This window comes from Oenanthe melanoleuca, chromosome 4 (assembly GCF_029582105.1).
Source record: "Oenanthe melanoleuca isolate GR-GAL-2019-014 chromosome 4, OMel1.0, whole genome shotgun sequence".
Classification (NCBI taxonomy): domain Eukaryota; kingdom Metazoa; phylum Chordata; class Aves; order Passeriformes; family Muscicapidae; genus Oenanthe; species Oenanthe melanoleuca.
In genome coordinates this window covers 67723528-67743403 of record NC_079337.1, presented here as the reverse complement: position 1 = coordinate 67743403, position 19876 = coordinate 67723528, and the positions used below count along the sequence as shown (strand labels likewise).

Genomic DNA, 19876 nt, shown 5'->3' with positions numbered 1-19876 from the left:
AATACTGTGACACCAACATGGGTGGCGAGAGGCCACAGTCGTGGAGGTTTATTGCAGGGGAGACAGGGGGGCTCTGACACAGCCCCCCAACATCTCCCCTGGCCCTGAGCACTCCAGGCAGGCAGGGGGAACAGGGACCCTCCACATTAATAGTCCTCAGCCATGGCCAGCACGACGAGCGCGGACCAGCCGGCAAAGGGGTGACAGCCCTGCCCGGTGCCATCACTGTCCCGATAGTGCTCCCACAGGAAGCCGGTGGCCTCGTACTGCCGGAACACGTTGGCCACCAGGTTGTGGCGCAGCTCCCGGTAGAGCTGGGCCGCGCGCTCCCGGTGCGGCCCCGCCGCCCGCGCGTAGCCGTGCAGCGCCCGCAGCGCCAGGAAGTTGATGTTGATCCAGATGGAGCCGCGCCAGTACGGGGGGTCGTGCTCAGTGTTGCGGCGCAGGTACCAGGGGCTGTCACGGGCCAGCGAGCGCAGCCCGAAGGGCGTCCAGAGCTGCTTCTCACTGCGCATGGAGCCCAGCAGCGCCGGCAGCCGCGGGGAGTCCGCCCGGAGCAGCTGCAGCAGCAGCGGGAACAGGCTCACGTAGCCCAAAGCACCCACAAACCGCGGCCGCGGCGCCTCCCGCACCTCCCGCCGCAGCTGCGGGGCCGGCGGGGGCCTGCCGGGCACGGGGGCGGCGCGGTGCCAGCGCAGAGCCACGGCCGTGCTGTGGTTGCCAAAGTCAGCGAAGGTGCCCAGCTCGGGCGCCCAGTGCAGCCGGTCCAGCAAGTCGTTGTCGCTGAGGGCCGCGGCCATGTCGCGATAGGGCGCGAGGGGCTCGCCCAGGCGCTCGGCCAGCGCCGCCAGCACGCGGGCGCCCAGCGCCATCCAGCAGCGCAGGTCCAGGTGCCGCTCCTCTGCAGACGGGTGCGAGGCACGAGGGTAATCGTCCAGCCCCGACGACAGAGTCTTGGGGTTGAGGAAGCGCTCGAGGTCGGTGTCGCGGCCACGCCAGCGGAAGGTGAAGGGCTCGGGGCCGGCCTGGGTGCGGTTCAGCCACTCGAACCAGGCGCGGAGGCGCGGGAAGAGGCGGCGCAGGTAGGGCAGGGGCGCGTCGGGCAGCAGCCGCTCCAGCGCCAGCAGCAGCGTGGGAGGGTTCGCCGTCTCGCTGTGCTGCAGCACGAACTCAGGGGGCACCCGGGCCCGCGCCTCATCCCCCAGGATCTGCTCCCGTGGGATCCAGCCGTCAGCGTTGAGGAGGTCGAGCCAATGGGCGAGGATGTCGCGGGCCAGCGCGGGGTCCCAGCGGCCCAGCAGCAGCAGGTGGAAGCCCTCATCCCACAGAAAGCCACGTGGGAAGCAGGAGCGCGAGGGCACGGCCGTGAACAGCATGGACTCGATGCCGGGCACCGGCTCTTCCCGGCGCTCCGAGCGCATCAGGGAGCGGCCATGGAAGAAGCCGATCCCGCCCAGCATCTCGCTGAGCGCAGCCTGGGCGAAGCGGCGCTGGGGGAGGGACACCCCACGTGCCCCCAGCCCGAAGGTGTCCTCAAAGCGTTGCTCAAAGGTGGCCACGTGCCGGGCCAGCGCTGCGCTCAGTGCCGGCCCCGCCAGCCGCCCGCGCCGCGCCCCGGCCGCGCTGCCCGACTCCAGCGTCACCTCCAGCACCGCTGGCGGCTCCAGTGTCACCTGGTGCAGCAGCAGCTGCCCCCGTGGGCTCTCCCCAGGCAGCCCCCCAGTGCTGGACACCCCGAAATAGCGGCGGCGGGGTCGGCCCGGTGGGGAGAACACGGCGCTCTCACGCAGGCTCTGTCGGACCAGGTCGGTGAGACGGTGCAGCCCCGGCACCCCCGCGGCCAGGAAGTTGTAACTGTGGGGGACAGGAGAGTCAGGGACGTAGTGGGGACATGGAAAACAGGACAGATGGAGGGGACACAGAGGGTTTAGGGGCTGGAGCCCAGACGCTCACCTGGCATACTTGTGTCCCTCCCCGCCCTCCCCCGTGGGGGGCAGGAAGGTGAGGGTGAAGTCCCCGAGCTCCTCCGCCGTCCCTGCCACAGCCGCCAGCCGTGTCCCATTCTCCAGCACCGGCCGCAGCGTCCCCTGCCCATCTGTCGCCACGTAGAAGAAGAGGGACACGAGAGGGGCCGGGCCCTTGCCCTGTGGAGGAGGAAGACGAGGATGACAAAAGCTCCCCGGCATCCCAACCCCTCTCCCACTCTCGCCCCCTCACCTCCATCTTCACTGTGACCCGCCAGCTCCAATCGCCACCGTGGTCTCCCCCCGGCTGCTTCACGAACTCGGTTCTCAACACCAGCCCCTCATCGCGGATCTCCTGCACTCCGAAATTCTCCCCGTCGTGCATCAGCCACCCGTATCGCGACACGCCGTCGTTCTGATCGCTCGTGTGCCGCAAGTTGCCGCCGTGTTGGAGCCACATCAGTCCTGGAGGGGCGGGGAGGTGTCAGGGGCGGCTCTCGTGGTGGGAGCGGGGCCGGACGAGCCCCAGGGCGGGGCAGAGCCCCCCGCGCCCCTCACCGGTCACGACAGATCGCGGGCTCCGCGTCTTCATCCCGAAGTAGACGTGAGGCCGGTACGTGCCCCAAAAATAGGTGGGCGATGCGAGAGGCCCTGTGGAGCCCGGGGGAACGGCGGGGGGCGCGGGGTGGGGAGTGACGAGGCGGGAGACTTCGCTCCACCGGTTCCATTCGGCCACCGCCACCGCCAGACCCAGCGCCAGCGCTGCCGCCGCCGCTGTAAGCACCAGCACGGTCCGGACCCGCCCGGATCCTCGCGGTGTCTTTTGCTGTTGCCGCAGTTTCGGGTCGCGCTCCCGGAGCCGCTCCCGGGGCCGTTCCCGGGGTCCATCCCCGCCGCGCCGCCGCCGTTCGCCCGCCATCAGGGCTGTCGCGCTCGTGACGTCAGCGCCGCGCCACGTCTGCGGCGGCCGATTTCCGCGAGCGCCCCCTAGCGGGCGGGAGGAGCACGCGCAGGCTCGGTCCTCCCGGGGACCCCGCGAACCCCGACTGGCCCAGAGGTGTAAAAGTCGGTCCAAAGTTTCTCTGATCTGCCTCACGACCATCATCAGAGACTGAGGGCCCCACCCCAGGGCCCCACCGCTCACTCTGGACCTGAGTTCTGGCCTGGCCCAGGTGGATGCTTGCCCAGGACTGTCTGTAGCTGTGCCTGGTGCTGCCATGGCACGAGCAGGTGCTGCTTATAGCGCCCTGTTCCAGCACCTGCTTCATGGAGCAATGATCTCCGCATACAATAGTCCATAAATCTCCCCACCTTTTGGACAGAGGCCACTCACTTTGGAAAAGGACTATAAAAAGTGACTTTCTTAAAGAGGCTTTGAGATCTCTTTCTCCCCAAAGGATCGAAGACGCGTCCACCGTCGGACGACCACGAGGATGCGTCCCTTCTGTTGGTAGCTATTCCCCATCATTTCTCTCTCTCTCTCTCTCTCCCTTTTTACTTCATTTCCTTTACTTCTTTCTCTCTCTCGCTCTCTTCTATCGCAAAACTGAATTGTTGACATGCAATAAACCGCATTGCTGCTTTCTGCTGAACAAAACCTGAGTTTCTTGCTTTTGTCTTTTGCACCCTGGTGTCGAACGAACCATCACGACTCCCGCTCGGCTTGAGCGGATCGATCGTGACACGAGGGGACAATGACACAGCACAGTGTCCCTGACCGGCCCTGCCACCCAGTCCATGCTCCTCACATCCTGTTTGTTACATCTGTTAACCTCTCCAGGGACACCTAAAGGACCCCCAGCCTTCTCTAGTACTACCCTGGGACCCCAGCTATGCACCCGCAGTGTCCCCCAGCACCCCCAAAGGAATCCCACCCTGCACCCCCAGCCCCTCCAGGACCCCTTAGCTCCACCAGTCTCCCCACAAGTGTTCCATTTAGATTCTGCCCTCCAGGAACTGGTCCCAGTTGTAATCCCAGGATCACATCCCAGGGATACCCCAATATCCCACCCACAGACATAGCCACAGCCATGGTGTTGCCAGGTTTATTCCAGGTCAGCCCTCGGGGCTGTTGCCAACGCACGGCAGCCCTGGCACACGCCAGCGGCGAGCGCGGTGCAGCCGCAGGGACAGCCACTGCTGCTGGCTGCCCGGGAACGGGGACTCGGGACGGGACGGGAGATCGGCCTCTGGGGCCAGTGGGGGAGTCCCTGGGATTGGGCTTGACCCCTCCAGAGGGTCCAGGCCAGGGAGAGGGTCCATGGATGGTTCCAGGGGGTGGGCGCCTTCGTCTGAGCCTGGAAAGGGATGGATAGGCTGGTTTATCAGATATTGCTCCTGGTGGGGGTCCCTATCCCCATTCCTGTCCTCATTCCAATCCCATCCCCATCCTTGTCCGTCTCCCTGTCCACATTTATCCTTGTCCTAATCTCCCTGTCCCTATCCCACCCTGTCCCTATCCCACCCTGTCCCATCTCACCTCCACCCCATTTCATCCCAATCCCACTCCACCCCACCCCACCCCACCCCACGCCATGCCATGCCATGCCATGCCGTCCCATCCCACCCTACCCCATCCCCACCCCACCCCATCCCCACCCCATCCCATCCCATCCCATCCCACCCCACCCCACCCCACCCCACCCTATCCCATCCCATCCCATCCCCACCCCATTCCCGCCCTGCCCCGCTCTCACAGCAGCGCCGGAGGCCGCCCCAGCCCCGGGGGGGCCCCCCCAGCCCCCCGGGCTGCTGCAGGAGGCAGCGCACGGCCGTGTCCGTGTGCCGGAAGACGCAGAGGGCCCGCAGCGCCTGCCGGGCCTCGGGAGCCAGCCCGGAGCGCTCCGAGCACACCAGCTCCCGCACCGCCTCGAAGTCCCGCCGCAGCTGCAGGGCACCCTGCAGGCTGGGATAGGGGTCAGGGTTGGCATGGGACTCCTGGAATCCCCACCAGGACCCCACCAAAACCCCCTGGCACTGCCACCACGCTCTGGGACCACCACGGAGAGCATGGCACTGCCATCAGATCCCCAAGACTATCACTGGGACCCCCACAGAACCTCTGGCACTTGCACCAGGTCCCTTAGGATCCCTACTGGGACACTTGGCACCATCAGCGGGACCCCAACCTGCCACTGGGACCCCAGGAATTGCCTCTGGGACCCCAGGAAGTGCCACCGGGACCCCTGGCACTGCCCACCAGCTGTGGATGCCCATCCCCGGTACCTGAACTTGATCCGGCGGGTCAGGATGTGATCCATCCAGGCCTCCAGGAAGGCCGTGGTGACCCGTGCCAGGGTGGGCACCTGGGCATCGTAGGGCAGGGCCTGGGCCCCCTGCAGCACCTGCCCCAGCACCGCCTGCACCGCGGCCGCTGCGTACGCGCTGGGGGAGCTGGGCAGCTCTGGGGGACACAGGGACCCAGCTCAGAGACCCCCTAAAGCCCCCACACAATCACCCCACGTCCCCCCGGCCCCCACACCCACCGGTGCGTAGCCCGAGCCGCCAGTGCCGGCCCAGTGGCATCGTCTGGTCGAAGATCTCGGCCGAGAGCCGCTTGCAGCTGGTGGAGAACATCCAGAGCACGTCCCTGGAGAAGAGCTGGGACACAGGGAACATGGGATGACACAGGGTGACACAGGATGACACACAGGATGACACCAGGTGACACAGGCATCCTCGTGCTCAGGACCCCCCTCCCACAGTCCCATTGTACCTGGATGCTGTTGGCCATGTCACGGATCTGCCGGCACAGCTGAAGCTCCCACGGGGATCCCAGGCTGGGGAGTGGCTCAGAGGGGCTGTCTCCGTGAATGTCCCCTGGCTCTGGGAAGGTCTCACTCACCTGCAGCATCAGCTGCTCTGCCTCTGCCTTCAGCACCTGGAGGGGAGCAGGTGGAGTGAATCCAGCCCCGCTACGTCCCCCCAGACCCCTGTGCCCCCTGTGCCCCCGTACCTGCAGGTCTCCCTGGGTGAGCAGCAGGAACTGTGGCAGCGCCCAGGCCGCCAGGTACCGCCCAGCCCGGCCCGTCAGCCACGCGTGGGCGGCCGCCACCGCCGCCAGGCACCGGCCCAACACCTGCAGCCGCAGGCAGAGACCCCCGGGGGGGGCTGTGGGTAGGGGTCAGCACACAGAGGATCCCCAGACCCACCTCGCCCCCACCAGGACCCCTCTCACCGTGTGGGCGGGCAGGCAGCAGGCGCAGGCAGCGCAGGGCCAGCGCCAGGGCTGGGAAGAGGCACCGGAGCTGCTGGGCTGTGCGGCTGCACCCCGGCCCTGGGGGACCCCCTGGGGCCTCCAAGCACTTGTCTGACAGCCCTGAGCCCAGAGCACGGGTAAAATCTGGAGGACAAATAGTCAGAAAGCCGCAACATCCTCTACTTCCACTCCACACCCCATACCCCATATCCAACACTTTATAGCATACCCCACTCCCTCACCCCATATCCACCAAGTGCCCCCCACCTTGTATCCCAAACCCCACACCCTGTACCCCTCCCTGTGCTCCCCCTGCCCCCCATACCCGTGTCCCAGCTGCAGAGGACGCTCCGGCACAGCAGGCGCAGGCAGAGCCCCCCCAGCTCCTCCCGGCACTCAGGGGGCACACGGGCTGTGGAGACACAGTGGGGGTCAGAGCAGGGCAGGGACACCCTGAGGGAGCCCCCACACCCCCTGTGCCCCCACATACCAACAGCGAGCGCACGGCTCAGCTCCCACGCCGCGGTGACGGTGGCACTGGGGGTGGCAGGAGGGGTGCCCAGGCTGTCCCCCAGCACAGCCCCCGCGGCCTCCCAGAGCAGCAGGCGGTAGCGGGCACTCAGCGCAGCAGCTGCGGGGCCACGGGCAGCGTCCAGCCACCGCACGGCCTTCCAGCCCCCTGCGCTGCCCGGCCGCAGCCCCGCGGGCTCGGGGCTCTCCGACAGCACCGGCTGCCACAGGCTGTCGGCTGAGGCCACCAGCGCCCCAAAAACGTGTCCCATCAGCTCCTCGTCCTCCTGGCACAGCGCCTGCAGCTCAGCCACCAGCGCTGGCGGCACCTCCGCTCCGGAACGTTCTCTGTCCGTCCCCACGCCCTTCTCCACCGCGTCGTGCCCTGGTGGCCACGGCACCATCACGTCCTCCCAGCAGACACGTCCATCCCTGATGATCCCATTCTGGGGCCACAGGAGGGGCTGGAGCCTCTGGGCCACGGCCCGGCCACGCTCGGCCGCCAGCAGCCGCAGCACCCCGCCCACCGTGAAGGCACCGGGGGCCTTCCCCTCGGGGCCCAGCTCCTCCGCCAGCCCCTGCACCACGCGGTTGTAGATCTCCAGCCCCTGGAAGAGGTCAGCCAGGCACTCAGAGGCTGGTGTGGGCGCGCCGGGGCGGCCGAGCTCCCGCAGCCGTCCCTCGATGTGTCGCCCGGCCAGGCGCGCGGCCATCAGGGCGGGCAGCAGCAGCGCCCACCGCATGTGCAGCACGGCCCGGCCCCGGCGCCGCGGCAGCGCCCGCAGCCACGCGTCCGTCCGCAGGCGCCGCAGCAGCGCGGCCCAGTGCCCCGCGTGCGCCCGCAGCTCCTGGCACAGCTCCCGCAGCGCCGCCTCACCGGGCTCCCCGGGCTCCGGCAGCGCCAGCAGCCGCCGCAGGAAGCCGGAGGAGGCCTTGAGGCGTCGGGTGAAGTCGCGGGCCAGGCGCAGCTGGTGGCGGTGCTGCAGCAGCGCGTGCAGGGCCGCTCCCCGCTCCGCCACGCGCCGCCGCACCGCGTCCTCGGAAAAGTCACCGGCGCCGCCGGGATGGGGCCGCACGTAGCCCAGGAAAGTCTCGGTGCGAGGGTCCTCCCAGACGCAGAGGCAGCGGCGCAGCCCTGAGAAGCTTTGCTCCAGCGGGACCACCATGGACGCTGCTTCGTCCTCGTCCTCATCGTCGTCTTCGTCGCTGTCGCCGCGCCGGGATGACCGCGGGGACAGCAGGCGCCGCAGCCCCGGGGTGACGCTGCGCAGCATGGCCTCTGCCCGCTGCAGGGAACGTGCCAGGGGTCCCCTCGACCCTCCTGGGGGGCACGGGACCCTCAGGATGGGGCAGGGATCACTGGGGGATACCCAGTGTGCCGAATCTCGGTGCAGAGCAGCACCTGCCCACATTACTCCATCACTGCCCCACTGCCACCCTAACCCTGAGACCCCCAGGACCCGGTAACATTCCCCACAAGTCCCCCTAGGACCCCTCAGTCCCATTACATGCCATGAATGCCCCCCTCCCAAAGACCCTGGACCCCACTAGTATCCTCCACACTCCCCCCAGGACCACGCAATCCACCAAGATCCCCGCAGCCCCCCAGATCACCACATCCCGTTACGGTCCCCGCAGCCCCCGGGGGTCTCACCGGGCTCGGGGGGCTCTCCGCGGGCAGCCCCATCGCCCGGTCCTGGTCGGGCCGTCAGCAACAGCAGGATGAGGCCGCCCAGGCCGACATCGCCCACCTGGAGGGGGCACAGGGGCCTTAGGACCCCCGGGCCAGGGCGACGGGCGGGGCCACGCGTGACCCCGCCCATTACCGCACTAACCACGCCCCTCCCGAAGCACCACGCCCCTATGCCCGCCCCCGCTGACTCCCGCTGTGACCACGCCCCCGGCCAGAGCTCGCCACGTTTGGCCACACCCCCGCCCCGCCCCCTGGCCGTTGCCATGGAGACCCAGCACTGCTTGGGCCCGGTGCCCACCCTCCCACCCCGTTACCGGCCCGGCCCCGCCGCTGCCCCGCCAGGCGTGTCCGAGCCCCCTTTGCCCCGAGCGGCCTTACCTGCAGGCACAGCTCCCCGCCGCGCCGCTCAGCGCCGCCGGCGTCCATGCCGGGCCATGCCGGGGGCGGGGGCAGCAAAGAGGCTTAGGCCGCGCCCCCGCTAATCCCGGGGGCTGTGCCAAACTGGCCGCCAGGAGGGGCTCGGCGTGCGGGGCGGGAGGAGCGCCCGGCCCTGGAGCAGGCGGGGACGGCGGGAGATTATGTGGAGCCGTAATTCCGCTTGTTCCGGGCCCTGCGGGCCACCGTCCTGCCCTCATCCAACATGGCGGCAGGGCGGCCTCAGCCCGCGCCGTGACGTTGTTCCGGTAGGCCCGTGATGCAATTCTGAGGCGCGGCGGCGGCTGTTTGTGGCGATAAGGGGTTCGGGCGGGACGGGGGAGCGGGACGGGCCCGGACTGGGCGGCTGCGGCTTCGGGCCTGCCCCCGCTGCCTGCCCCTGGGGCTGCACGCTCGGCCCCGCTGGCTGGAGCGGCGGTACGGGCCTTGGCGGGGCCGGCGGGGCGCGGGGTGGGAGCCCGGTTTCGGTTCCGCCTCCTCCAGCTTGTGGCTGTTTGTGCTTCCCTCAGCGCCCTTCTGCCCCCAGCACCGTATGTCCAGCTTCGCCGATTTCCCGTTGCCGTCGCAGGGCCCGTCCCAGACGGTGATCAAGTGCAAATCGGGGGAGGTGTGTCTGCTTTGGGACGACGGTGAGTGGGGCGGGGGCTGCTCGTGCTCGGGAGTTGCCAGGGAAGGGGGAACGGGACGGGATCCGGTGCCTGGCACTGCTCCTCACACACCCCGCTCTCCTGCCAGGCCCCAGGGTGGATTATTACCAGCTGGGGTATGACGATGACGATGACGACGGCAATGACGATTACGATTACGATGACGATGAGGATGTGTTCAGCGGATTGCAGTTCCTGGACGTTCCCGTCGCGGAGGAGCCCATTCCCTACAGCTACTGCGGCTTCCGAAAGTCCTTCCTGTGCTCGGAGCTGCCTCCACAGCTCCCCCGGACCTCTCCCACCCTCCTGGATGCACGGCTGGACCGGCTGCCCATGCCCCGCCTCACCTGGCTCACGGCTGAGGTGGGAAATCCCCCACACCGCCCCTCCTGCTCTCCAGGGGCTGGGAGGACTCGGGTTGATATCACAAGAGGGGCCCCACCTCATGGCTTTTGGGGGGTCCTCACTCAGGACATCTCTCCTGCAGGAAGCCGAGAGGAATGCACAGGAGCTGGTGGCAGAAGAGGAGCGAGCAAAGAGAAAGGCAGAGAAGAAGAAGCTGAAGAAGAAGGTGGGTGAGCCCTGGGAAGGGTCACTGGTGTTGCCTTGAGGAGCTGGAACGGAGATCACACAGAGTTAAGGGGAATAAAATGGGTATTTATTGAAAGGCCTTCAAAGGCCACACCCTGGCAGTACCAGTGCCACAGTGTGGCCTCTGCCCTGCCTGGGTGGCTCCAGGATAAAAGTAAAAGAGGGCTTGGTCACAAAATCTCATATCTTTATAGCCTTCAGTCCATTTGCATAGAGGAGTCAACCATCTAATTAATGATCTTAAACTGTAACATTTCATCGTCCTCACCTCCTGGCTGGCCCGCCCTCCTCTTTTCACATTGTTTATGCTTAGGGCCTGGAGTTTGAAAAACTGTCCTTGAATAAGTAGCTGGAATCAGACTATTTTGTCTTCATCACCCTAAGTACAACAGAAAACATAGCCAAGCAGAACAGAAAACTCAGAACTTAAGGCATCACTGGCAGCCCCTGGGGGTTGGGATCAGTGCCTCTTCTTGGGGTGCTGCCAGCAGGTCCCAGAGCTTGGGGATGGCATGGCTGGGGGGTGAGGGTGGTGGGGTTGGGGGGACTGCATTTCTCTGACTGACACCTCCTGGGTCCATGTCCTCTCTTTCCAGAAACAAAAAGACCGAAAGAAACGGGAGAAACTGGGTCAAAAGCAGAAGAACAAAGAGAACACTGACCCAGTGAGTGACCAGTCTGACCCCCTCATGCTGTTCTGGGGTTCCCCAGAGGTGGGGGCCAGCTAGCACCCCCCAGCCACCACCTTAGCCCCTGCTTCTCCTTGCAGAGCCCCCCAAGTGGCCCTGCAGGCACTGGACCTCTCTCAGATGATGCTAAGGATGAGGGATGCTGCCCAGAGCCCTCCTCATGCTCTGGGGACTCCACAGTCCTCTCAGGGGAGCCTGAGTCAGAGGACACAGCAGTGGCAGAGGTGAGGGACAGTCTCCCCAGGGGGTCCATTTGGGGGTGAGGGGTCCCAGGGCTCTGTCTGCCCATCCCTTCTTGCTTCCCCAGGAGGAGCTGGACCTGAGCTGCACTTTTGTCTGCAAAGCACGGGAGAAGGCGGGAGTCCGGCTGCCCCCCCCGGGCAGTGACCAGTCCCCTGGGACACAGAACACAGAGCCAAGCAGGAAAGTGCCAGAGAAGGAGAGTGGGGACCCTGTGAAGAGTCCTGTGCCCTCCCAGCCTCTCCAGCCCAGGCCACCCAGTCCCAGCACATTAGAGCAGAGCCTGGCACTTGCAGGTCAGTGTAGGGGAACAAGAGGAAGGCACTGGGGGCTCTCCCTGCTTCTCCCCAACTCCTAGAGGGCCTGTTCTAGGAGCTCTGTCCCTCCCTGTGTCCTCACTGACCACCCCTGTGTCACCTCCCCAGGCCATGGCATCGAGGCAGCCCAGATAGGCCAACACAATGAGGCCGTTTGGGCTTTCACCACCGCCCTGGAGCTGAACCCCCAGGAGTACCGGTGAGCAGAGTGGCTTGGGGTGAGCTGGGGGGTCCTGGGGTGGGAGGGACAGGCCACAGTGACCCCCCCATCCCCACAGGCTCCTGGGGAACCGCTCCTACTGCCTGGAGAAGCTGGGCAGGTACGAGGAGGCGCTGGCGGATGCGGAGGCGGCGCTGGCGCTGCGGCCAGGCTGGCCCAAGGGCTCCTTCCGCAAGGGCAAGGCCCTGCAGGGGCTTCAGGTACCTGGGAGGGTGGGCTCCAGGGGCTGTGTGGCTGACTACAGGAGCCTGGAGTCTTGGGGAAGGGCTGGAGGAGGTGGGTGCTATGGCTGGGTGAGGGGCTGCTGGGTTCTGGGAGTGAGTATGGGGATTTCAGAATGGCTGTGGGGTGTTGTTGGAGACAAACTGGGGGTTTTGGAGTGCTGGTGGGCGGGGCAGGGGGCTGAGGGATGCCAGTGTGCCCGTGTGGGGCTGTAGGGTGCTGTGGCTGAGTGGGGAGGGCGGTTGCATTAGGTGTGAGTTGGGGCTGGCAGGGGACTGGGGTTGCTGCAGGGTTTTAGTGGAGTGGAGTAGGGCTGGGCTGGGTGAGGGGGTGTGGGGTGCCTGTGGGGCCAGGCATGGGGCTGCAGGTGCCCTCCGGCCCCCAGCGCTACACCGAGGCCGCACGCACCTTCGAAGAGCTGCTGCTGCAGGATGGATCCTATACTGAGGCAGCCACACAGCTGGAGGCCTGCAGGGCTCGGCTGCAGGTGAGACCCCCCCCCCTTTCCCAACCCCCTAGCCCCTCCCCCTATCCTGCTGTGCCCCCCACACCTCACCCCTGTCCCCTCACAGCAGTGCAGCCGCCCTGCGGGTATCCCCGTGTCCCCCTTCCTGCTCAAGGCTAAGGAGCCGCTGTTTCTCCCTGGTAAGGGGCAGGGATGGGTGGGCTGGGGGGACCCCGGGGGTATCCCTGTGTCCCCAGTGGGTGCTGATCCCCTTTGGCAGCAGGATGGACGACCAGGAGCTGCCAGGACACAGGTGACACAAGTGTGACAAGAAGCAGTGCTGGGACCCCCACAAAAAACCTGAAACAGGAACCTGCTGTGGCCAGTGGCCACCCAACACTGCCACCAAACCACCCTGCCAGGTACAGCTGTCCGGTGGTCTGTGAGGGGGGGCCAGAATGGCACAGTGACACTGTGATGGCTCTGGTGACACTGGGATGGCTCTTGGCAGGGACTGCTTCCCACTCTGGGTGGGCAATGTCACCTCCCACATCGATGAGAAGGTGTTGCGTCGTGCCTTTGGCCGGTGAGTGACCCCCAGGATCTCTCCTCCTCCAGGACCCCGAGACTGTTGCACAGCTCTGGTGCCCCCCAAGATCCCCAGCTCTGCCCCTGTCCTCATTCTCTGGTGGTTTTGACCTGCAAGGAACACTTGGGGGATAGTCTCTGACTCACATACTGCCCCCAGGTTTGAGGGTCTCTATCCCACAGCTTAGGGTATCTTTAACTGTTCCTCTTCAGGTTTGGGAGTTTCTGTTCCCCCATTCCACAGGTTTTGGAGTGCCTCACTCTCTCCATCTTTGGGACTCTTTTCATCCTTCCCCAGCTGTTGGGGCTTTCTAAACCTGCTTTCCTTGTTTGAGAGTCTCTGGCCCTCCCACCCTGCAGGTTTGGGGGTCTCTAACCCTCTGCCTCCCCATTTAGGAATCTCTAACTGTTGCCCCCCACATTTGGGGGTCTGTGCCCCCCAGGTTCGGGGAGATCCACTCCGTGCGACTGCTCCCAAGGCGCCACTGTGCCTTCATCAACTTCTGTGGGAAGGCCGAGGCCGAGGAGGCCTTCAGGGCCATGCAGGTGAGCTGGGGAGGTGCTTGTGGGACCATCCCCACAGGGGGCACCTGTCCCAGTGCCAGCTGCCAGCTCTTTCTGTCCCCAGGGTGCCACCGTGGAGGGCACCAAGCTGTTGCTGCAGCTCAAGCACCCGGCCCACGCCACCCCGGCCCCTGTGCCCCGTGCCAAGGGCAGGGCCACCCCCGGGGGGCTGATGAGTTGACCCTGCTCTGCTGGGGGGGCTGCCAGGGCCCCCCCCTCACCTGCCTGTACCTTCCTGTGCCTTGTCCCCCAGTGCCAGGGGTGGGAGTGTCTCCCCCTCCTGCCTTGGGGGTGCTGGGGGTCGGGGCCCACCCTGCAGCCCCTTGTGCTGAGGTGGTGGGCCTGAGCTGTTGTTCCCAGTGGCCCCTCAGGGATTTGTACCAATTTGGGTTTTGTAATAAAACCGAGGTTTGTTTTTCCTCCCTGGCTTTCGTTTGAGCTGGTGTCTCTCAGCCTCTCTGCCACCCCTTGGAAGCCCACTGCTCCCGCACCCCCATGTCCCTGTCCCACCCTGTGTCCCCCTCTGTCCCCCCTCACTCCCCATGTCACTCCAGCCCCGGGGGACAGCGAGGGGGGGCCTCCACCCCCCTTAATGTCACTGGCTGGTGACAGGAGCTTGGGAGTGGGGGTGGTGACAGGCGTGAGATCAAATACAATTTGATTAATATGCAAATTGAGGGGGGCAGGGGCGGCCGCAGCCGGTAATTAATCACCGGTTAAAACAAATTAATGCCCGCGGTGGGAGGTGCTCGCCTGGAAAAAAAAGTGGGGGGTGGGGGGCTCTGGGGTCCATATTAAGGTGTCGCCTTTATTGCAAATATTTACACCGGGGCCGATAGAAAATAAAATTAAAAACAAAAAAAAGAAAAAAAAAAAAAAAGAAAATAAAAACAAACAATGGAAAGACGAACAAAAAAAAAAAAAGCCGAAAAAGGGTGCACCGATGGGGCGGGGCTGGGCTCGGCTCCGTTCGGAACCGAGCCGAGCGGATGTGGCGGAGCCGAGTCAGTCCGAACGGACCCGAGTGCACCCGAACGGAGCCGAACGGAGTCCAGTGGATCCGAACGAATTCACTGGGCTAGAACCGACCCGAGTGAATCCGAACTCAGCCGAGTCGGCCCGAATGGAGCCGCGTGGATCCCAACGGAGCAGTTTCGGTCCGACCGGATCGGAACAGAGCTGAGCGGAGCCGAGCGTGCTCGGCTCAGTCCGCCACGTCGATCTCCTCCTCCGAGAGCTCGGCGGGCTCTGTGGTCCCGGTGCCGGTACCGGGAGAGCCCGGGGGCTCGGGCAGCCCCGCCAGCTGCTGCAGGGCGGCGGGGGGCAGCGCCTGTAGCGAGGCCACGTCCGCCCGCAGCTCCTCCAGGTCCCGCTTGAGCTTGGCGCGGCGGTTCTGGAACCAGGTGATGACCTGGGCGGCGGAGAGCGCCAGCCGAGCCGCCAGCGCGTCCCGGTCCACCGGGGAGAGGTAGCGCTGCCGCCGGAATCGCTGCTCCAGCTCCCGCAGCTGCTGCGCCGTGAACGCGGTCCGGGACTTGCGACGCTTCCTGCAGGGAGGGCGCGGGCCCGAGGCGCCCGGCGGGGACGGACCTGCGGAGACAGCGGGGTTAGGGTACGGAGAACGGGGAGCAGCACCGGGGAACGACCCCTGGGCGCCCGGCTGTGAAGTGCCAGCGAAGACAAGGATCGCACCCCCGGTGATGGGACCGGAATCCGCAGCGGCACCGGGATGCCCGGCGGGGAAGGGCTTGTGGGGCAGGGTACCGGCACCGGGACCCGGACAGCACCGGCACCTGTAAGCCGCATAGCACCGCCGGTTCCGGTCTGCGGGGGCAACGGCGTCAAGTCAAAGACACCGGGACCCACGCCGAGCACTGCGGGTCCCGACCTGTGGGCACAGCAGTGCCAGGGCACCAGTAACGGCACCCGTACCGGCCCCGCCGAGCCGCGCCGAGCACTGCGGGTGGGTCCCGGCTCCGGGCCCCGCCGACTCCCGGTAGAACGGAGACGAATCGGCCCACATCGAACCGAACGCAGACGAGCCGTCCCAAAGCGAGTCGTGCCCGACCGAACCGAGCAAACCAAACCGCGGCCGGCGCTGGAAGCCAGGAATCATCGTTCTGCAGTGGCCCCGGTCGTGTCGGAGTCGCCCCCGTTGCGACCGGGGCTGAGACATCCGTGTGCCGCCGGCGGCTGCTCCGGGAGCTCGGAAAGAAGCCGCGAGCCTCGGTAGAGAACCGGGACCCTCCTTCTCCGCGATTTCAGGAGACCCGAGGCCGGGCTGAACCCCGCATTCGATCCCGTGGCCGCTCCCGGCCCCGGTGCCGTCGCTGCTGCCCCTAGCGACGTAGAGATCCCCGGCGAGACGCGGATCGCCACCCCGGGCACGGCTCCACGCCGCCGGCGGGATCCCGATCGCGGTCCCGATCTCTTTCTCGCTCCGGCCCCCGGTCGGTTCCAGCCCCGCCGCTGCCGCTGACACCGACCCGAAACGCGGCTCACTCCACATCCCTCAGTAACAGCGATGGCTCCCGGGGTCTCTCGCAGCGTGGACCCCACTCCTCGTTCGGTAGAGGAGCTCCGAGCGGTCCCGGCGGAGTCCATGGGTCCGTCTCGGTAGTACGGCTTTGCCGTGGTCACGAAAACTCGATCGATGTCGAGTAACGGGGCTTCCCCTCCGCTCTCGGCCCCGTTTCTGTCCGTCCGTCCATCCCGGTAACGGGGATTTACCCCCGCTCAGGGAGCCCTGATCGCTCCGTTGTCAGTCCGTCCTTCCGTCGCGGTGAAGAGGCGTTTTCGTTCATCACGGAAGCCCTGGGCTGTCCTGGCTGTGTCGGTGGATCCTCCCGGTAACGAGATTTTACCTGAATTACCGGCACCTCCATCTGTCCGCCAGTCCCGGTTGATTCCGCCGTTACCCGCGGTCGGTTCGCGACCGGGTTTTGTCAATTCCGAGATCCCCGCTCTGCTATGTCCATCTGTCCGGCCGGTACCGGAGCTTCATCACCCCTCTGGGCACCCCGATCTCTCCCGCATTTGTCCGGCCGGCAGCGGGGTCTTTTTCGTTCATTTTTATTAGTCCCGTTCCTGTCCTTCTGTCTGGCCGGTAACGGGAATTTACTCTAGCCCGGGAGCCGCTATCGTTCCGATTTTTGTCCGTCTGATCAGCCGGCAACGGTTTTTTTCGTTATATTTTTTTTTTTCGATCCTTTTTTTCTGTCGATCTGTCCGTCCGGTAACGGGCCTTAATTCCTGGACCTCCGATCGGCCTCTTTTCTGCCTGTCTGTCCGTCCCGGAAAAGGGAATTTTTCTCCCCCGTTCCTGTCCGTCTGTCCACCCGGTAATGGGATATTTTCGCTCACATATTTCGTTCCTTGCCGTGTCCGTCCGTCAGATAACGAAGATTTTTACCTTAAAATCGGGCGCTTGAGGCGTTTCCGTTCTGTTCGTCTGTCCCCCCGTTAAAGGATTGGTTTATTCGTTAATCTCGGGATCCCCGCTCTGTCTGTCCGTCTGTCTGCCCGCTATGGTGGGTTCCTTAATTACTGGAGCGCCTCTCGGTAATTACGGATTTTTTTTTCCCCGTTAATTATCGGAGTCTGGCTCCATCCTCGTTCATCTGTCCGGCCGGTAAGAAAGGTTCGGTTACTCACGGGAGAGGTGATCTAGCGGTCCGTGTCCGTCTGTCCGAACGGCTTTTCGTTACCGGCGTGAGTCGCGTTGTGCCCAACCGTCTCCGTTAATTACCGCACGCTGCTCTGTCGTGACTGTCGGTCTGCCTGTCCCCGTAACGTTTGGTTTTGTTTTTATTTTTCACGTTAATCACGGAGACCCTCTCTGTCCGTGTCGGTAAGGAACAGCGATTGTTTTTCTACGTTAATTACCGGAGCCTTTTGAGGTCCGTCCGCGTCGGTTTGTCTGTCCCGGTAACGGTTTTATTAATTCTCGGCCAAGCCGTGCTTTGCCTGTCCATGTGTCCATCCGTGTGAGGGATTTTCCGTTAATCCCAGCGTCACGATCTGTCCGTCCGTGTCCGTCTCTCCAGTTCAGTAGCGGATTTTTTCGTTGCCGGAGGCGCCGTGCTGTCTGTCGGTGTCCGCCCGTCCTCCCGGTTCGGCCGAGCCCGGGACGTGCGGGGCCGGTTCGTTCCCGTCCGTGAGCGGCCGTCGGGCCCCGCCGGTACGGCGCTGCTCTGTCAGCCCAAGCCCCGGACGGAGCCGCCGTCCCCGCTGAGGGTCGCGGCCGGTACCGGCTTTCCGTTGCCGGCGGACCCGATCCGCCGCCCGGTCACGGTCACGGTCACGACTCGGCGGCGCCGATCCACCTCCCGGTCCCGCGGCTGCCGGCAAAGCTGCCGTCCCGGCGCGGCCGGTTCTCCCGGAGCTCCGGTGCCTCGGTGCCTGCGGCTGATCACCGGAGCCGCGGCTCGCTCCGGTTCCCTGTGTCCGGTCCCGGGACTTCTCCCTCCCTTCGGACTGAGGCTGCCGCGTGTCCCCGATGTCCCGGCCGAGCACCGGCGGCATCTCGGGCCTCCCAGCCGCGCTCACCCCTCTGGGACAAGGAGGAAACTTCCCGGGACGGAGGACGAGGGACGTCGCCTCCTCACCGCCCTCCAGCCCCACCACCTGCCCGGTGCCCGATGCCCGGTTCCCGATGCCCACCCCGCTCCCGGCGGAGTCCCCCCGGCCCCGGTACCTCCGGCCGCCTGCAGCATTCCCAGCTCCAGCCCCTGAAAGGTTTTACTGGCGAGTTCCTCCAGCGCCCAGAGCGGCGAGGCCGGGGCGCAGCCGCCGCCGCCGCCGCGGGGCCCTGTCGGGGCGGGGGGGGCGGCGGGACCGGTCCCGGTCCCGGGGGGGCTCCCGCCGCGGGGGCGCCCCAAGATGTCCTCGATGCCGAAGGGGGTCAGCGGTTTTGTGGTGTTGGCGGGGGGCGGGAGCCGGTCCAGGGGGCTCCGCCGGTGGCCGCCAACCGCGGCGGGCAGCGGGGGGGAACCGGCGGCCTCCCCCGCCGAGGTCATGCCGGGACCGGGACCCGCGCCGGGACCGGGACCCGCCGCCGCCGCCCCCCCCCCCCAGCCCCGCGATTCCCGTTCCACCGCCTTAAAGCCCCGGGATACCGGGAGGAGGAGGAGGAGGAGCCACCGACGCCCCCCCTGACGAGGGGGGGGACCGACCCCTCTCCGCCACTACCGGGGCGCAGCCCCGCGCCTTCCCCCTGTTGTCTCCCCCATTTTAACCCACCCCAGTGCGTTCCCCCTCCTCCTCTGCTCCCTCCTCATCCTCACCGCGGCTCTTACCCTCATCCAAAAATTTATTGGCTCTTTTGCTCTAAAATGCCCCATAAAAGCATCGGGGCCGCGGCTGGGAGTGATTAAGCCCTTTTGGGTGGGTTTTGGGTTTCAGAGCCATAAATTCCGCCCCCCCCCTCCCCACATTCCCGCTGCCCTTTCCCGGTACAAATAGCTCCGGGATTTCGGCCGCTCGTAAAAATCCCGGGATGCCGCACACGCAGGTGAGGCCCGGCTGGCGACGCCGCGTCCGGATTATCCGGCGGGTTTGGGTCTGGGGGATGCCGAATTGCCCCTCCGGAGAGTTGATTCGGCACCCCCCAGCCCCAATCCCGTCGGGTGTCCCCATGGATCTGTCGCTGGGATCGGGGACATGGCGAGGTCACGGGGGTCACGGCGGTAATGAACCTGCGGACGGTGCGGGGGGGGCCGGTGGGAGCACACGGAGCCGGGTTGGGGGAGCAGGTGCAGGGGGATCCGGCAGCGCCGATGCCAGGATTATGGAAGTGGGGAGGGGGCGGGAGGGAGGCTGGAGGGGGGGGGATTTTTTTCCAATCTTGCTGACAAAGGCAGAACGCGATCTCCCGGCTGGAAATCGGAGTTTGACAAATTCAACCTTGAAATTTCCCAGCAGCCGGAGCAATTAAAGGCCGGCGGTTGGGGGGGGTGGGGGGGGTGGGGAGGGGGCTCGGTTTGGGAGAGGGACACGGGGCCCCTCGCACGGCGGCGTGCCGGGCACAGCGGCGTTTGCACGGATTCCTCGCACGCGGCTTTTGTCCTCTCCGCAGGGCGCGGGGAGATGGCGGAGCTGCCGTGGCCGCACGTGCCGCCGGCTCTCTCCGGGGAATCGAGCCCGTCCCGGGATGCAGGCGAGCTGGGACCCCCACTCCCACCCTCCCACGGGAGCTGCCAGTGGTTCTGCACTCGGATGGACCCCTGTGAGCCCGGTCCCTTCCAGCAGCACCGCTGGCATGAGGCCACAGTGCCGGCCACAAGGCCCTGGGTGAGCAGGGAATGGGGGTCGCAGCCGTTCCCAAGAATCCCAACCCTTCCCGAGCATCCCAGCCCCATGGGGAGGCTGCGGTCTTAGTCCTGGTTTAATGCTCTGGGACACACAGACTGGGAAATCTCTTCTCGGGGTGATTCCATGTTCTTGTGGTGATGGGGAATTGCGGCCGCCCACCCGCTGAGCAAACCCCTCTGGAACGCGCCGGCTCCTCCGGGGCCAGCGGGATCTCGGCAGCGAGTCCTGGGCTAGGAATGTG

General features: G+C 65.9%; 4 protein-coding genes across 9 annotated transcripts; 1 reads left to right on the top strand and 3 right to left on the bottom strand.

Annotated features, from left to right (window-relative positions):
• Nucleotides 1–18: 18 nt before the first annotated feature.
• On the bottom strand, nt 19–3406 carry MOGS (mannosyl-oligosaccharide glucosidase). Its single transcript, XM_056489298.1, has 4 exons — nt 2523–3406; nt 2218–2429; nt 1954–2144; nt 19–1854 (listed from the first exon to the last, which is right to left on the bottom strand). Exons 1-4 carry the CDS (start codon nt 3181–3183, stop codon nt 147–149), a joined length of 2772 nt encoding a protein of 923 aa, XP_056345273.1. The 5' UTR covers nt 3184–3406; the 3' UTR covers nt 19–146.
• Nucleotides 3407–3995: 589 nt separating this feature from the next.
• On the bottom strand, nt 3996–8906 carry CCDC142 (coiled-coil domain containing 142). The gene is made up of 11 exons (XM_056489293.1): nt 8744–8906; nt 8327–8423; nt 6653–7993; nt 6488–6574; nt 6142–6306; nt 5920–6074; nt 5680–5844; nt 5450–5564; nt 5190–5367; nt 4661–4869; nt 3996–4261 (listed from the first exon to the last, which is right to left on the bottom strand). Exons 1-11 carry the CDS (start codon nt 8789–8791, stop codon nt 4020–4022), a joined length of 2802 nt encoding a protein of 933 aa, XP_056345268.1. The 5' UTR covers nt 8792–8906; the 3' UTR covers nt 3996–4019.
• Nucleotides 8907–9052: 146 nt separating this feature from the next.
• TTC31 (tetratricopeptide repeat domain 31) lies at nt 9053–13743 on the top strand. Of its 4 annotated transcripts, none has more exons than XM_056489295.1 (15): nt 9053–9217; nt 9310–9429; nt 9536–9810; nt 9935–10018; nt 10635–10703; nt 10808–10951; nt 11035–11263; nt 11393–11483; nt 11563–11704; nt 12112–12213; nt 12299–12371; nt 12455–12593; nt 12683–12757; nt 13203–13305; nt 13388–13743. In XM_056489295.1, the coding sequence occupies exons 2-15, from the start codon at nt 9333–9335 to the stop codon at nt 13502–13504; spliced, it is 1740 nt and encodes a 579-aa protein (XP_056345270.1). In that variant the 5' UTR covers nt 9053–9217; nt 9310–9332; the 3' UTR covers nt 13505–13743. The 4 variants fall into 4 exon arrangements, with proteins under 4 accessions (XP_056345270.1, XP_056345269.1, XP_056345272.1 ...); XM_056489294.1 differs by having other exon boundaries at nt 9056–9217; nt 12452–12593; XM_056489297.1 differs by having other exon boundaries at nt 9067–9217; nt 12302–12371.
• A 362-nt stretch (nt 13744–14105) lies between these two features.
• LBX2 (ladybird homeobox 2) lies at nt 14106–18380 on the bottom strand. 3 transcript variants are annotated; one of them, XM_056489291.1, is made up of 2 exons: nt 15190–17565; nt 14106–14913 (listed from the first exon to the last, which is right to left on the bottom strand). In XM_056489291.1, exons 1-2 carry the CDS (start codon nt 15830–15832, stop codon nt 14528–14530), a joined length of 1029 nt encoding a protein of 342 aa, XP_056345266.1. In that variant the 5' UTR covers nt 15833–17565; the 3' UTR covers nt 14106–14527. The 3 variants fall into 3 exon arrangements, with proteins under 3 accessions (XP_056345266.1, XP_056345267.1, XP_056345265.1); XM_056489292.1 differs by lacking the exon at nt 15190–17565 and adding an exon at nt 18020–18380 and having other exon boundaries at nt 14108–14913; XM_056489290.1 differs by having other exon boundaries at nt 14113–14913; nt 15212–17565.
• Nucleotides 18381–19876: the final 1496 nt, after the last annotated feature.

Bases quoted from the DNA above. Each gene is read 5' to 3' on its own strand.
- MOGS (XM_056489298.1), bottom strand. From the start codon at position 3,183: ATGGCAGCACCAGGCACAGCTACAGACAGTCCTGGGCAAGCATCCACC. The intron at 2,430-2,522 runs GTGAGGGGCGCG...CCGCCCCTCCAG, and splicing joins CCCGCGATCTGTCGTGACCG to GACTGATGTGGCTCCAACAC. The intron at 1,855-1,953 runs GTGAGCGTCTGG...TGTCCCCCACAG, and splicing joins GAGGGACACAAGTATGCCAG to TTACAACTTCCTGGCCGCGG.
- CCDC142 (XM_056489293.1), bottom strand. From the start codon at position 8,791: ATGGACGCCGGCGGCGCTGAGCGGCGCGGCGGGGAGCTGTGCCTGCAG. The intron at 8,424-8,743 runs GTAAGGCCGCTC...TGCCCCCTCCAG, and splicing joins GCGGGGAGCTGTGCCTGCAG to GTGGGCGATGTCGGCCTGGG. The intron at 4,870-5,189 runs GTACCGGGGATG...CCCCTATCCCAG, and splicing joins ACCCGCCGGATCAAGTTCAG to CCTGCAGGGTGCCCTGCAGC.
- TTC31 (XM_056489294.1), top strand. From the start codon at position 9,333: ATGTCCAGCTTCGCCGATTTCCCGTTGCCGTCGCAGGGCCCGTCCCAG. The intron at 11,264-11,392 runs GTCAGTGTAGGG...TCACCTCCCCAG, and splicing joins GCAGAGCCTGGCACTTGCAG to GCCATGGCATCGAGGCAGCC. The intron at 12,594-12,682 runs GTACAGCTGTCC...GGCTCTTGGCAG, and splicing joins CCACCAAACCACCCTGCCAG to GGACTGCTTCCCACTCTGGG.
- LBX2 (XM_056489290.1), bottom strand. From the start codon at position 15,832: ATGTGGAGTGAGCCGCGTTTCGGGTCGGTGTCAGCGGCAGCGGCGGGG. The intron at 14,914-15,211 runs GTCGGGACCCGC...CTGTCTCCGCAG, and splicing joins TGGCACTGCTGTGCCCACAG to GTCCGTCCCCGCCGGGCGCC.